The sequence below is a fragment of the Pipistrellus kuhlii genome, unplaced genomic scaffold (genome assembly GCF_014108245.1).
Source record: "Pipistrellus kuhlii isolate mPipKuh1 unplaced genomic scaffold, mPipKuh1.p scaffold_m20_p_11, whole genome shotgun sequence".
NCBI lineage: Eukaryota > Metazoa > Chordata > Mammalia > Chiroptera > Vespertilionidae > Pipistrellus > Pipistrellus kuhlii.
The window spans coordinates 42,034,403-42,049,445 of NW_023425416.1; the positions used below are offsets into that span (position 1 = coordinate 42,034,403).

The following is a 15,043-nucleotide window of genomic DNA, read 5'->3' on the forward strand; positions in this document are numbered from 1 at the left end:
GAGTGATGATGGGCACCTTTTGCTAATAAGAGACTAGAAAATAGAGTGCATTGCACGTAGTAAAGACAAGTGTTATTTTATGAAACTTTTGTCATGTGTGTATGTGTGTGTGTGCATATATATATATATGTGTGTGTGTGTATGTATACACACACACACACACACACACACACACACACACATATATATATATATATATATATATATATATATATATATATATAATTGCATATGTACGTAGGTCTCTACGTGCTTGCAATGTATTTCCAGCGGTCAAACCAAATTTTGAGAAACACTTGGCGGGGCTTCAGAAACCATAAATGCTAGGATCTCAAAGGACAGGCCAACAGGCAGAGGGAAATACTGCCCCCTGGTGGATGAAAAAGGCAGCAACAGGCCACAGGTGCCACCAGGACTAGGGCTACCAGAAACGTTGGTAAGATTCCTTGTTCATTTTTAAGCTTTCAAAGGTCCCAATATGAACTTTTTTTTTTATTGATTTTTTACAGAGAGGAAGAGAGAGAGGGATAGAAAGTTAGAAACATCAATGAGAGAGAATCATCGATCAGCTGCCTCTTGCACACCCCCTTCCGGGGATGTGCCCGCAACCAATGTACATGCCCTCGACCAGAATTGAACCTGGGACCCTTCAGTCCACAGACCAATGCTCCACCACTGAGCCAAACCGGCTTTGGCCCAATATGAACTTAAAAAAAAAAAAAGAAAAAAGCAAAAAGCTTTTTTTCATAGCCGCATCACAGTTGGCGGGGGGGGGGGGGGGGTGGGGGGGGGGGGGGTTGGGGGCGGGTCTTGACATCATATCTGAAGTCCAACAAGGGCATCGAACACTGTGACTGTAAGATAGAACACTCCAAATAGCTTGCTTTGGGACAAATGGAAAGCTTTACTGTATGTGAATTACATCTCACTAAAGCTACCCCAAAATAAGAAAGCATAAACAATAATAAAAATAATCATTTTAATGACAATTTATTCTTCTAGTAAACCAAGGCTTTAATTTCCATTCAAAGGCAAGATACTCCTCAAGAAACTCACAAAAATAATTTTATATACCAGGTGCCCCAATTTTTTAAAAATATTTTTTTATTGACTTCAGAGAGGAAGAGATAGAAATATCAACAATGAGAGGGAATCATTGATTGGCTGCCTCCATTGATTGGATCGAGCCCGCAACCCAGGCATATGCCCTTGACTGGAATCAAACCCTGGACCCTTCCGTCCGCAGGCCAATGCTCTATCCACTGAGCCAAACCAGCTAGGGTCATGTGCGCCAATTTTGAAAACATTTTCAGTGCATAAGTATGGCGAAGTGTCAAATAAGGATTTCTCACAAGTTCTGGTAGTTCAAGGGTGGCCTAGGAGTTGGGAATGTTCTTTGAAGAAACAAGTCTGAAGGAAGGAAGCAACTTTGGGCAGAAGTGGGGAAAAGGAAGGGGCTGTTTGAAGTCTGCATGTCTAGGAGAAGCGATTCCAAAAAGCCAGGGAAGAGTTGACCAGATATTATGTTGATGGATGATAAAATCTGGCTTTCGTCCCACACAGTGGAGCCCCATCCTGTATTTATTTATTTTATTATTATTATTAAAATATTTTTTGATTTTTTTACAGAGTTAGAAACATCAATGAGAGAGAATCATTGATCAGCTGCCTCCTGCACCCCCCCTCCTGGGGATGTGCCTGCAACCAAGGTACATGCCCTTGACCGGAATCGAACCTAGGACCTTTCAGTCCACAGGCCAACACTCTATCCACTGAGTCAAACCGGTCTCGGCCCCATCCTGTATTTAAAACAACCTCAAAATCCAGCCCAAATAGCTCCCTACCATCAGTTTAGAAATATTACCAAGCACCTACTGTGTGCTGAGTAAGCACAGACCACACAGATGTGGTCACAGCCTCCATGCTTCCATCCAACAAGGAAGAAACCCAAGGGGTAACCTACTAAGGCCTAGATGATAAAGATAAGATTATCACGTTGTGCACCTTAAACTTACACAATGCTACCCATCAGTTACGTTTCAATAAGGCTGGGAACAAAAGAGGATTTGAGCAGAATGTTACAGCAGTACACAATGACATGTAACCCAGGCGTGGGGGGTTAGGGGGACACGGAGGGAAGTGGCAAGAGAAAGTTTCCCAGAGGAAAGGACACCCCAAACTGTGGTTCTCAACCTTGGCCACACGTCTGAATCACCTGCAGTTTTTAAAATAGCAAAGTCAGGCCTCACGCTCCAGACATTCAGATTTTAATTGATCTTAGGAGTAGCCCAGGCACTGGTATTTCTTAAAACTGCCCCAGATGATGTAATGTGCAGCAGAGTTGAGAACTACTGGCCTGCCAGCTGATGTAGCTCAATAATTGAGTGTCAACCCATGAACAAGGAGGTCACCGTTCCTGGTCAGGGCACATGTCTGGGTTGCAGGCTCCATCCCAAGTAGGGAGCATGCAGGAGGCAGCAGATCAGAGTCTCATCATTGATGTTTCTATCTTTCTCTCTCCTTCTCTCTTCCTCTCTGAAATCAATTTAAAAAAAATTTTTTTTAAATAGAGAACTATTGGTCCTATATGGTTTGGCTCAGTGGAGAGCATCGGCCTATGGTCTAAAGGATCCCAGGTTCGATTCCCAGTCAGAACACATGCCTGGGTTGTGTGCAATCCCCAGTAGGGGGTGTGCAGAAGGTGGCCAATCAGTGTTTCTCTCTCATCATTGATGTTTCTCTCTCTCCATCTCTCTTCCTCTCTGAAATCAATAAAAATATATGTTAAGAAAAAGAGAGAGAGAAAGGAAACTACTGGCCTAAATGGAACCCTAGGACGAAGAAGAGCTGACCACAGGGAAGATGATGTAGGCAGAGGAAACTGTGACACTGGCGGAGAGGGCAGGTGCAGGGAAGGGAGAGGGCTGCAGACCTCAGCACAGATGGAGCATGGCAGCCACTGAAACAGAGATGGGCAGGGGCCAGATGGAATGAGCCCTGACCTCCAAGTTCAAGGGCCTGGACTTTATGCCAAGAGCTATGGAGAGCAACTTAAACAGAAGAACGGTAGGATCCAATGAGAGCTTTCAAACATTCAGGACTCTGGCCTTTTATTGAAGTGGCAAAACAGGAAGCAGAGACCTGGATCGTGGTGGTGACAAGGGGTGGGCAGTGGACAGCAGGGAGAACCACAAGACCAGGGGCTTGGTTACGTGTAGGACATGGGGCTAAATCGTAGAGGCTCCACTGTCTCCCCCGGCCCACCGTGGAAATATTTGAGCTTTTTTTTTTTTTTTTTTTTTTTATTCTGAGAGAGAGAAACTTAAGAGACATATCAACAGGGGGGAAAGATTATATGGATATTATCAGCTATGAGTTTGTAACAATATACGGGGATGGGAGGAATTCACTGGTCATCTATGGAGATCGCTAGATTACTCATTACTCTGAAAAATGATCTTCGCAGAATCATGTCTGTCGCGTAGAGAACCACACACATGTCCTCATATAGGCTTTTGCTTCTTTCCGCCTGTCCCTTATTTCTGCACTTTTTAAGATATATATATATTTTATTAATTTTTTACAGAGAGGAAGAGAAAGGGATAGAGAGCCAGAAACATCGATGAGAGAGAAACATCGATCAGCTGCCTCTTGAACACCCCCTACTGGGGATGCACCCGCAACCAAGGTACATGCCCTTGACCAAAATCGAACCTGGGACCTTTTAGTCTGCAGACCGAAGCTCTATCCACTGAGCCAAACTGGTTTTGGCAAGAGGTGTTCTGCACTCTTGAGTTACCTCTCAGAGCACCTGCACCGAGCCCCTGTTTCATGTTATGCTTCCAGAGGAACCCAGATGAAGGTGTGGCCTAAATAGCAGATGCTCAGGATGTGAGTCTGTACCTGGATTTCTCATACATGTCAAACAGCAGCAAGGACCCTGCAGCTGGTGCTACGTGGGTGGTGATGTAATGCAAAAACTAAGGCCCTCCCCTGTGTTGGACTTGGAGGAGGTACAGGCAGAAGGGGGGGGGTGTGTGGCATCTGCATTAACTCTACCCCTGGAATGGGGTATGTTACTGGTCCTTGTAAGCACTGGGAGGTTGCCTGGCTTTTGTAACAGACTTGAAAGCTTTGAAGAAACAGATTGGCTGACAGGCTCATGTAAGCCATCCGCTCAGAGCATTCTGTGCATGCCAAAGGCTTCCAACACAATGATTAGAGACCTACGTCTCCTTCCAGAAAAGTAAGACTCAGGACTTAATTGTGGAGACACTAGTAGTGCATCTGGAGGGGCCAGAATAGAAAGCTGGATAGAGGGAAGTTTGCTGACATGATGCATTCTCCCATGACTTGTGAGATAGCATCTTGTTAAAGCACCTTAACACACACACACACACACACACACACACACACACACACACAAACACCCCCGTGCTGTGAGGATGGTTCTCCAGAACCTGGACCTGGCACTGGCCTGCAGGAAATGAGCTGGAGATGCCAGGACTGTGTTGGCATCCTGAGGAAGTTATGAGATGGCTCACAAGCCACCATCTGACTGTACTACCCCAGGACACTCCCTTTAATGAGGAATGCCCCAGGGAGGAGGAACCTGGCATTCCTGAGAAGCCGATGAGCTAGCGTGTTGTCCTCTGTAGGAAAACACCACAAGATGCTGTAGAAGATGCTGCCTTGGCCCTGGGATCCCTATGTTTGGGGATTATTGAGATCCTGACAATCAAAGAGGGACCATTTAACCATCAGGAGCAGGTGGGTGCCATGACAACAATGACCAGCAAGGCCAGAGTGGCAACCAGGTGTGCTGGCCAATAGCCATCGTAAGCAATGGCTCATGAACCACAGTGTTCCTAGAGGGTGAGATGGTTGGGCGACCAGCGAAGGAGTTACTTGATGTGTCTCACAAGAAAAAAACAAACCAAGAACTCGTGAGCCAAAGGCTGGTGTCAGCTCCCGCAATGGAAAATTGATCCCTTCCCCCAGCTGCCAGCTCTGACAGCCAATGGAGTGAACAAAGGGCTGGATGGATTCCCATCAGGGAGGGCCCAGCGATGCCACTCCAAGGACTATACACGCAATAGTCCCCAGCCCCTCCCCGGTGGGACTTAGGGTACCTGAGTCCTAAGGAAAGTGGCACCCCCAGACCTTTGGAGGATGGTTGGGTACGATACTGATACCAGAGGACATGAAATGCCATCACTCTCCCTCATCGCTCTGCGGGAGGCCAGAGGGAAGAGGGAGTCTTGGCGCAAGTCCTCCTCACAGTGGGTCCAGCAAGTCAGAGGACCCGCCTGATGGCTATTCCACTGGCCCTGTGTGTACCTTGGGATGGTTCTGCCTAACAACCCCCAGCGCCCTCACTATGAGTAAGAGCCACTATGAAGGTCAGGGCTGAGTGGAGGTCCTGGAACTGGACACCCCCTCCCCTCAAGATGAGTCGGAAGCAAGGCCACAATTCTTCCTGAAATAGCAGATAGAGCGTCCCCTCCACTAAGCCTCACAGGACATCCCCATCACACGCCATGCAAATGACCTGTGAGCCCCAGTGAAAAACAGGTCCTGGTGGATGATGTGGCCACCTACACTGTGGATGCAGACAGGGTTACCAGAGACAGTCAGCAGAGCCTTTGGCATTTGGTTTGAGGCTAATGTTCTAAACTTGTCAAAAAAAGGATCAAATGCGGTTTGTTTGTAAGGGAGCAGGACGGCAGGACACATTCTCTCTTGCCCCCCGGGCCCTACTGACTGCCCCGTTTTCTCCCAGAGACCTTGACTGTGAGGACATTCCATGGGCTGTCCCTCTGGTCTGATATATAAATGACAACATGCTATTTGGACCTGGGAGGCAGTGACAAGTCTCTGAAACTGGAGCTTAGAAAAGCAGGCAGAGTCCTAGCCAGTGTGGCTATAGGGATAGAGTGTTGTCCTGAGATGCGTCTAACAAGAAAAGGGTCGCAGGTTTGATTCCATCAAGGGCATGTATCTAGGTTACAGGCTCAATCTCGGGCGGGGCACGTGCAGGAGGCAATCAATTGATGTGTCTCTCTCTCACATAGATGTTTTTCTCTTTCTCTGTCTTTCCTCTTCTTTTCCACTCTCTAAAAATCAATGGAAAAAATATCCTAGGATGAGGATTAACAAACAAAGAAGAAAAAAAAAATAGAAAAGCAGACAGAGAAGATAGATAGGGAGAGTCATAGAAGCAGCACCACCTAAGAGACAGCTTCCAATTGGTGACTGTCATGGTCAAGGTTAACAGGGAAAATCCACTTCATGGCTCCGAAATGACCTTTAAGGATATTAGAGAGGGGTCAGCATTTTTAATATCTGCGTACTGTGGCACCACCAACAGAAGGAGATGAAGAAATGTGAGGGAGGAATGCAGAGTCTATTCCCCCCAAATGAAAAGAATGTAAAAATATGCCCTGTGTGCAAATTCCACCCCTCCTAAATTAATTGGCACTGGGACAAAGTGCGGAAGAGCCAGTTTTATTTCACACTCACAGGGGTGTGGTAGCATCAGTGCTTACAGTGTATGAGACCATAGGAAACATGTGAAGTAAAATCAATCCCAAGCAAGGCCAAGCCCACATCTTCCCAGGGTCCCTCAGGGACATAATACATATATGACTGGAGGTGAAAACAACAGCACAGCAGTATCAACAAAATACCTGCAGGCCAAATACACGTTAGGGATTTAATACTGTCCAACATAACATTTTTAAGTTATTTGTTGAATTTAGATTATTTCAGTAGTAAATAAGCATTAAAAACAACCATTAAACATAACACTGATATTTACACCATCAAGTAATGTGAACATTCCCCAAGTTTCCTAGCCCTCAGGAATAACAATACTATATTTGCATTACTTGTGCACATTCCTCAGCTAGAATGAAGAAATGAAAGGAGCTCTGTGATATCCCAGGTTATGGGTCATGTCGATTATGCGAAGATGTGTCCTCAGGTCCCTCCCTATGATGCTAGTAAGCACTCACTCAATGCATCTCCATCCCCTAAACCCTTTCAACTCACCATATAGACCAAAAGCCTACAGAATTCCTGACATGAACTGTTCAGCTCTAAGGTGACAGCCCAAAGCCTCCTAGGCTGCTAGCACCTAGGGTTGTCAGGAGAGGGAATAAGGGGAGAAGACAGGGGTGGAAGAGTCTTTATACACTGTGGGCTTCCCAGACCCTTTAGTTCACAGGACAAAGAAAGAGAAGGAATATTTCAGATGACTAGAACACAGATTTGAATTACTTCAGATCTATGTATCTTTCACACACGAAATGTCATGGAAACACCATTACCTAAGGCAGGCTAGAAAAGCAAAACCACCACAGGGAATGGTGAGAATCTACATGGACTTGGAAAATTTGTAGATGAGCCTCTACGTTCTGTTTTTATTCGTTTCATTTACTAATTTATGTTTGTCTGACTCTGCAAAGATTTTTGTTGAGCATCCCAAAGGACTGTGGGTAAAGAGGGTAAATTATGATGGAGGGGGGGGGGGAGGACTCTTACAACTCAACAACAAAAAGTCAAATAACCTGATTTTGAAATGGGGGAAAGACTTAAATAGACATTTCCAAAGACGATATACAAATGATAGAATATATGAAAAGAAGCTCAACACCACTAATCATCAGAGGAATGCAAATCGAAATCACAATAAGTTATCACCTCACACTACTAACAAAAAAACAAACAAACAATGACTAGTTCTGTGAAAATGGAGAGAAATCAGACCCTTTGTGTACTGTTGGTGGGGTTATAAAATGGTTCAACTATGGAAAACAGTATGGAGGTTCCTCAAAAAATGAAAAACCAGAACTACTATATAATCCAGCAATCTGACTCCTGAGTATTTTTCCAAAAGAATAGAAAGCAAGGTCTTTTGAAGAGATATTTGCACTCCCATGTTCCCAGCAGCATTATTCACAGTAGACAAAAACAAAACAAAACCAAACCACAAAAAAACAGCAGAAGCAACCCGAATGTGCACTGATGAATGGATAAACAAAATGTGATATATACATACAAAGAAATATTCAGCCTTAGAAAGGTAGTCTTGTCACATGCTACCACATGGATGAACACTGAGGACATGATGTTAAGTGAAATAAGCCATCACAAATAAACGATGCATGATCCACGTATACATGGTACCCAGAGGAGTCGAATTCATCAGAATGTAAAATGGTGGTGCCCTAGATGGTTTGGCTCAGTGGATTAAGCGTCAGCCTGTGAACGTAAAGGTTCCAGGTTCAATTCCGGCCAAGGGCCCATGCCTGGGTTGTGGGCTCAATCCCCAGTGGGGGACTTGCAGGAGGCAGCTGATCCATGATGCTCTCTTATCATCGATGTTTCTCTCCTCTCTCCCGCTTCCTTCCTCTCTGAAATCAATAAAAATACATATTTTTAAAAAAATAATTAAAATGCTGGTTATTAGGAGCTGAGGGAAGGGGAAAAGAGGACCTATTGTTTACTGGGTATAGAGTTTCAGATTTGCAAGATAAAAAACTCGGGAGACCTGTTTCACAACAGTGTGACTACCCTTAACATTACTGAACTATACACTTAGAAATCATTAAAATGCTAAATGTTATGCTGTGTGCTTTTGACCAGGTTGGGGGAGGGGAGATGGAGACAATTCAGATAAGCAGGAACAACTCAATACGAACTCTTTGGACAGTCAACTGTATTTGAATCCTGTTACTCACCTGTAACAGATACAGTTGCTTTACTCTGAGTGGGGAAAAAAAACCACTGAAGACCTGGCTTCTAGCCCCCAACCCTCTTACTAGATGAGATGGTAGATGATATTAAAGAATTGCTGTTAGTTTCCTTGGATAGAATAGCATTATGTGTATACTTTTCTAGAAAGGATTCATACGGAAGTATTTTGGGGGTAAAATTATATTTTCTAAGGTTTAGCTTAATACTGTCCAGCCAAAAGAGAAAAAACAGTGCGGGGCAGGGGTAAATGAGAAAGAACAACAGTCACAGTTGTGGAAGCTGGGTGGTGAGCCCATGGAGGTTCAAGAGGTTTTGTTCTGTGCACTTTATGAATATTTAAAAATGTTCACAATAAAGTTTTCTGCAAAGGAAAAAAAGATGGATGTGTGGAATGGACGACAGTGGGTCTAAGGTACTGAAGTTTAACAATAGTAGGATCACACTACACATGCTGTTGTTAATTTCTTAAAAACGTTTTGTTTTAACATGCGTGTACAGATTTTTTAAAAATAAAATAAAATGGAAAGAATTTTCAAGCGCCAAGTAACTTTTGTACTTCTCTCCACCTCCTCTAGCCACAAACAGAAGAAGGTAGATGGGGAAGAACAGAGGTGCAGATGGCGGTCAAGGACAACTTTCTCCTGGAAACTCCTGCCACATCGTGGAACACGAGCCTCCCAGGACTCTTCCTCGGACAGGTAAGGTGGGCCTGTTCTGTGTCTAACGGAGAGGAAGGCTTGCTGTCAACACGTTGGAAATCAGGGTGGTCTTCAGGATCCCGAGAGCCACAAGGCAGAGCGTGCACCGGAGAGTCACACAGGCCGAGGACAGCCAACACCACCGATCACTGTGCCCAGCAGCAGGCGACACGGGACCCGCTCACCTCCCCCCCCCCGGGTTTGCCGGCTCCATAAACTCCCAGGGTGCCCGCACCCAACACGGCTCCTCAGTGAGCCCCACTGTGCTCACAGATGAACAACAAACACCGAGTGCTTCCACTGTGACTGTGCCACATGCACCTCACACGCCGAGTCTAAGGGCCCTCCCCACGAGACAGGCTTGAGGTAGATACGATCATTAGCCCCATTTTAGGGTGAGGGAAACCGAGGCTCAGGGAGGTCAAGTCTCCCGCCCAGCGGCCTGGCAGTGAGCAGCAGGGTGGGCCTCTCCAATCAGAGCGGTGTCCGTGGTCCCCGTGTTTTACGGAGAAAGACGCTCGGTCACAAAAATGTCGACGCTGAGCCCAGGTCCTCAGTCTCTCCTCAGAGAGGCCTTTCCTAACAGGGCTGCTGATGGCTGCCCCAGGGGCCTAGGGTCTCTTGGTTCTGGCACAAGGGCCAGTCCCGGTAACCTCTGGTTGTTTTCCTATGGGTCCGGTGGCCAGCAGAGGTGGCCCTATGGGTCTGCGGCCAGAGTCCTGGGACAGTTCTACTAGGTCAGGCCAGGGAACTGGAAGCCGTCTGATATAGGAAGGAGGGTCCCAGCACTCCACAGCCAGGGCCCAGCAAGAGGCAAGGCCGCAAGGCCCTGTTGGAGCCCAAGGGCCTGCCACTCCCCGTGCAACTTCCCCCCTGGGAGAGAGAGCCTGTTTCCTACACACACACAAAAAGACCCCAACCTGGGGTGGGACTCCAGGGTCCTGGCTCTTCCTCTAACACAGAAAGACATTCCACACCGAACTGAAACTACCCCACGTAGTTACACAGGGGAAGTGAAATTAGCCTCAAGCAAACCACTTTGAAGGAACATCAGGTTCCAGGTCCTCGTTCTCTGACTTCTGGTGACTGACGAAATCCTGAGCCACCAGAGAGTGATAAGAACACCTTCTTTGGGAGGTATCCGAGGTGGTTTCTACCCGAGAATCTCCCTGTCAGGTTGCCAGTGCCCTTTGCCCAGTGCCTCGCTACCTCACCCGATTGCATAAAAGGAGGCAAACACCCTTGGAGTCCCCATGCAGCACTCTGCTTCTTCCCACCCACCCCCAACACCACCATCCCCACCATCCCCACCATCCCCGAGGCCCAGGAGCACCGACAGGAACAGCATCCCTCCAGGCCTGGACTAAGATGAGCTCTGTACTCCAGCAGGTTCTGCCAGTTCTCTCCATAGAGGAGACTCTGAAAGAACCAATGGGGGGAAATAAGTTCTTCTCCTCCAGCAGCCGGAGGGGCCTCCATCCCACCGGCTCTCCCAGATGGCCAGCAACACGCCCCTCACCCAGAAGGCTCTGCATCCATGATTCTGCCCAAGTCCTAGGAGGGTCTGAAAGGCACTCAGAGTTCCCTCCCCACTCTGCTTTCTAGGAGGCATCCCTTGCAAGCCACCCCGTGTTTCTTTAATGTGGTTTATTCCTGGGAGGGGGGACTTAACGCCGCATCGTCTGGACAACAGGCGCCCGTTCTTACGCATGTGACTGGTGACCTCACAAATGCGTAGAAGAAAGCAGCTGGCCGTCTACAGAGCTAACCTGCCCGGCGGCCCCACCACAAATCACGGTTCAAACCAAGCGGTGGCCAGGGTGTGTCCGCAGGGCTGGGCAGGAAAGGCTGGGGGGGAGGGGGGGGGGGAAGAAAGCAGGCAGCCCGCCCCGCAGCAGAGGGAGAGAGGACGAGGGCCAGGGCGGGGGAGGAGGGGGGAGAGGGCGGGGCCGGGTTCAGGGAGCCGGCCGCTGCAGGATGAGCTCTGTGATCTCGGCCCGGCTCCCCAGTCTCATGGGGATGCCGTAGTAGGCCGTGCCTGGGCTGACGTACACGTAGGTGGTCTGGGCCGCCTGGTAGAGGCCGGCGAAGAAGGGGTTCAGGAGGTAGGCCGCCACGTTCAAGGGGAAGATCTGCCCGGCGTGGGTGTGCCCGGAAAGGATCAGGTCGATATCCGGCCGGGCCTGGAGGGCTCTCTTGGCCGCCAGGGGCTGGTGGGCCAGCAGGATGGTGGCATGGTCCGGGCGGCAGCCCGCCAGTGCCTTCTCCAGGTCCATCCCGTGGCCGGCGTAGTGCAGGATGTCCGCCTCGATGTCATCCACGCCGGCCAAGCAGATCCAGGCGTCCTCCTCCTCCTCCTTGCTGGCCCGGGGGGCAGAGATCCTCACGTTCTCGTTGTGCAGGGGCCTCACCCCCAGGGACTCCAGCAGCGCGAACCAGTTGCCCACGTCCGACGTGTAGTACTCATGGTTGCCGGTGACGAAGTAGGTGCCCAGGCGGGAGCGGAGCCGGCCCAGCGGGGCCACGGCCGTCCGCAGGGCGGCGGCCTCCGCGTCGCACAGGTCCCCCACGATCACCGTGACGTCGGGCTCCAGCGCGTTCACCATCCCCACGAACGTCTCCAGCTTGGCCCTGCCCACGGTGGGGCCCAGGTGGATGTCCGAGAGGAGCGCGATCTTGAGGCGGTCCATGGAGGCGGGCAGCCGGCGGATGGGCACCGCCACCGTCCTCACCGCGGGCGGCTGGGCGGCGTTCAGCAGCCCCGCGAGGCTCAGCACGGCAGTCACCGCCACCGCCAGGGCCGGCCGCAGCACCAGCCTCCTCGCCTTGTCCGGGCTGCCCACCGGCCGGCCGCTGCGCCAGGCCAGGAGCTGGCAGGCCTGCTCTACGCCGCTGAGGGTGCCGAGGAAGAAGAGCATGAGGATGTACGCCCCGAGGCAGGCGTAGGCGGCCAGGGAGAAGAGGTAGGGCTCCTCGGCCACCAGGAAGAGCATGGTGAAGAAGCTGGAGTGGGCCAGGGCCAGGAAGGCCACGACCGCCGCCTTCCAGAGGCGAAAACAGGCCGACGGCGAGGCTGCCGCGTGGCCCAGGCTGCCCACGGTGCTGCGCCAGATGTAGAGGGAGCCGATGAGCATGAGCGAGTTGGCAAACAGGGCAAGCTGCAGGCGGAACAGCCAGCGCCAGGCCCGCACCTCGAGGCTCTCGGCCAGGTAGGAGCGGGAGATGATCATGGACACGAAGACGGTGCCGGCGGCCAGGGCGGCCTTCCCGCCCAGGGAGAGCTGCCTGAAGATGGCCATGGTCTCGGCTCCTAAGAAGGGTCCCCTAGCAGATCCGTGCCGGTGAGTTCTGGCGGGCAAGTTCCTTAGGAAGGACAGTGGCCAGGGACAGGGTGCCAGGTCAGGGCGGGTCCACCTGCAACCAGGAACCCGCGTCAGCCTTGTGGGATGTTACTTTGAAAAACATCATTCTAAGTCAGCGGGTCTCAGAGCTCGGCCCGCCAGACCCTCCGGGGGGTCTATTGAGTTCAAGTTGTTTTCACAACGAGCCTAGGCCCTTCCCGTTCTCATTCTCATGAGTGCACAGCGGAGCTCCTCAGACGCTCCGGGACAGAGGCTACGGCAACACCGAGTACAGGAGCACGTTATGAGGCTCCAACTGTCCTCAAAGGAAAGAGATCTGCAGAAGTGAAAACTAATACCACTCTTCACCCTAAATTTTGGGGGTAAACATTGTTATTTCCCCCCCAAAAAAAAACGTAGGTTTCTGAACATGTCATAGATTAGTAGATATTTTTAATTTTAATTTCTAGGACAGTTAAAAGTTTGAGAACCGCTGTTCTAAACAAATGTAAACAAGGGACCTAGCTGGTTTGGCTCAGTGGATGGAGCATCAGCCTGCGGACTCAAGGGTTCCAGGTTAGATTCCCGCTAAGGGTTTCGAGCTCTATCCACCCCCCCCCAGCAGGGGGCCTTGCAGAAGGTAGCCAATCAATAATTCTCTTCCTTCCTTGATGTTTCTCTTTACCTCTCCCTCTTCCTCTCTGAAATCAATTTAAAAAAAAATTTTTTTTTAAAGGTAAATGTAAACAAGTGAATCACGGAAAGCTTTTAGCTTTCTTCAGCCCTAGGCCCAGCGAGGGAAGAATCCCTGGGTGTAGGCCGGCCTCCCAAATGCGGGCCTTGGCATGGCAGTGGGAGGGCACCCGCTGCTGACTGATGCTGCACAAAGAGGGCAACCATGGCTCAGGGGACTGCCCTGCCCACCAGCTCCTCACCCATAGACCCACCTCTCTCCCTCCCGCAGCCCACCCAACTATAAAGGTCTGTCTTCCCGCACACACTCATCTCTGCCACTCTTCCTATGGTTCTCACCGCGGGCTAGTCCCCCCCCCGGGGGTCTCCCCCTGGCCTCCTGGCCAAAACACACACACACACACAAACTGGGGCACAGGAGCCTCAGACCCCAGTAGACAGGGCAGCGAATACTCCATAGGAGGTGACTCTAAATTAAATACGTTCGTTCCGTAGGCGTTTCCAAATACTTAAGATTGACTTTGCTCTAGGCAAGTTACTCTAAGCCTCTGATTGCAGGGGATGGTTTACAACCAGTGGGCCCGAATTTCACCACTTCTACCGCACGCAGAGCCCCAGACTCGGCCCACCCAGACTCTGGAGGAAGCAGAGCTGGTGCGGTTTCAATTCCCTGCAGTTCTTCTCCCATCAGGCGGGTCCCCCTCGCCTCCCCGCTCCCGCAGACCTCCCTGCAGCAGCCCTGGCTGCCACCTGCCTCCCACCTCCAGCCCGCCCTCGCCCTCGGCGACCCTGAAGGTTTGGAAAATCCAAGTCAAAAAGGAGGAGGCAGGCGGCGGCGGGGAGTGGCAAGAAGGGCACGGGGTGTTTGGATAGAGGACGTCTCGAAAGCAATGAACCCAAAGTTCCCATGGCGGGGGGGGGGGGGGGGGGAAGGGGGCACCCCATTTTCTCCTTCCGGAGCGCCCCGCAAGCAGAGCACACGCCGGGCCAGGGAGGGCGCCCCAAGCCAGAGCCCAAGACTTCCTCCTCTAACGCGCGCTTGTTCAGAATCCCCCATCCTGAAGGCGAAACTGCAAGGGTGTTTCCTCATCCCACCCCCAACCCCCAACCCCCACCTCGCGGCACCTTTGGGGGACCTGGGTCCCAGCGAAACCACCGGCGTCCGGAGCGGAACACACAAGCGACCGACCGGCTACCGGGAAGGACGCGCGCCCCGCCCGGCCCGTCCGACCCGCCCCGGACAGGAGGCCAGGCTGCTGCCTGCGCTCTGCAAGCCGCGGGCCAGCGGGGTGCACCCCGGGATCCCAGGCCCGCCGCCCCCCAGCACCCACCCCTCTTGGCCGTAGCCCCAGCCCAGTCCTTCGCCAGAAGGTCCCCCTGATCCATGCATCCCCGCGCGGGGAGCCCGTGGACTCACACGGAAGCTGCGCGCCATCCCTGGCAGTAGCGACACCAGCCACAGCGACAGGATGCGATGGGCTGGCCCCAGCATGTCCTCGTCCCTCCGGTTTCTGCAGTCGGTACAGTCAGCGCTGGGGCCAGCCTACACCG

At 51.0% G+C, this 15,043-nt stretch overlaps 2 protein-coding genes across 3 annotated transcripts in view; both read right to left on the reverse strand.

Moving 5' to 3' along the window:
• The window catches only part of GLB1 (galactosidase beta 1), a 66,732-nt gene extending 51,689 nt beyond the window's left edge, over positions 1-15,043 (reverse strand). The window contains exon 1 of the mRNA XM_036432383.2: positions 14,910-15,043. Coding sequence (XP_036288276.1) covers positions 14,910-14,984 — 75 coding nt within the window. The 5' untranslated portion in view covers positions 14,985-15,043. The remainder of the gene's footprint in view (positions 1-14,909) is intronic.
• On the reverse strand, positions 10,763-15,007 carry TMPPE (transmembrane protein with metallophosphoesterase domain). Of its 2 annotated transcripts, none has more exons than XM_045579351.1 (2): positions 14,910-15,007; positions 10,763-12,872 (listed from the first exon to the last, which is right to left on the reverse strand). In XM_045579351.1, exon 2 carries the CDS (start codon positions 12,755-12,757, stop codon positions 11,414-11,416), a length of 1,344 nt encoding a protein of 447 aa, XP_045435307.1. In that variant the 5' UTR covers positions 12,758-12,872; positions 14,910-15,007; the 3' UTR covers positions 10,763-11,413. The 2 variants fall into 2 exon arrangements, with proteins under 2 accessions (XP_045435307.1, XP_045435308.1); XM_045579352.1 differs by lacking the exon at positions 14,910-15,007 and adding an exon at positions 14,618-14,723.

What these genes read in the sequence shown, in the direction of transcription:
- TMPPE (XM_045579351.1), bottom strand. Translation starts at nt 12,757, where the DNA reads ATGGCCATCTTCAGGCAGCTCTCCCTGGGCGGGAAGGCCGCCCTGGCC.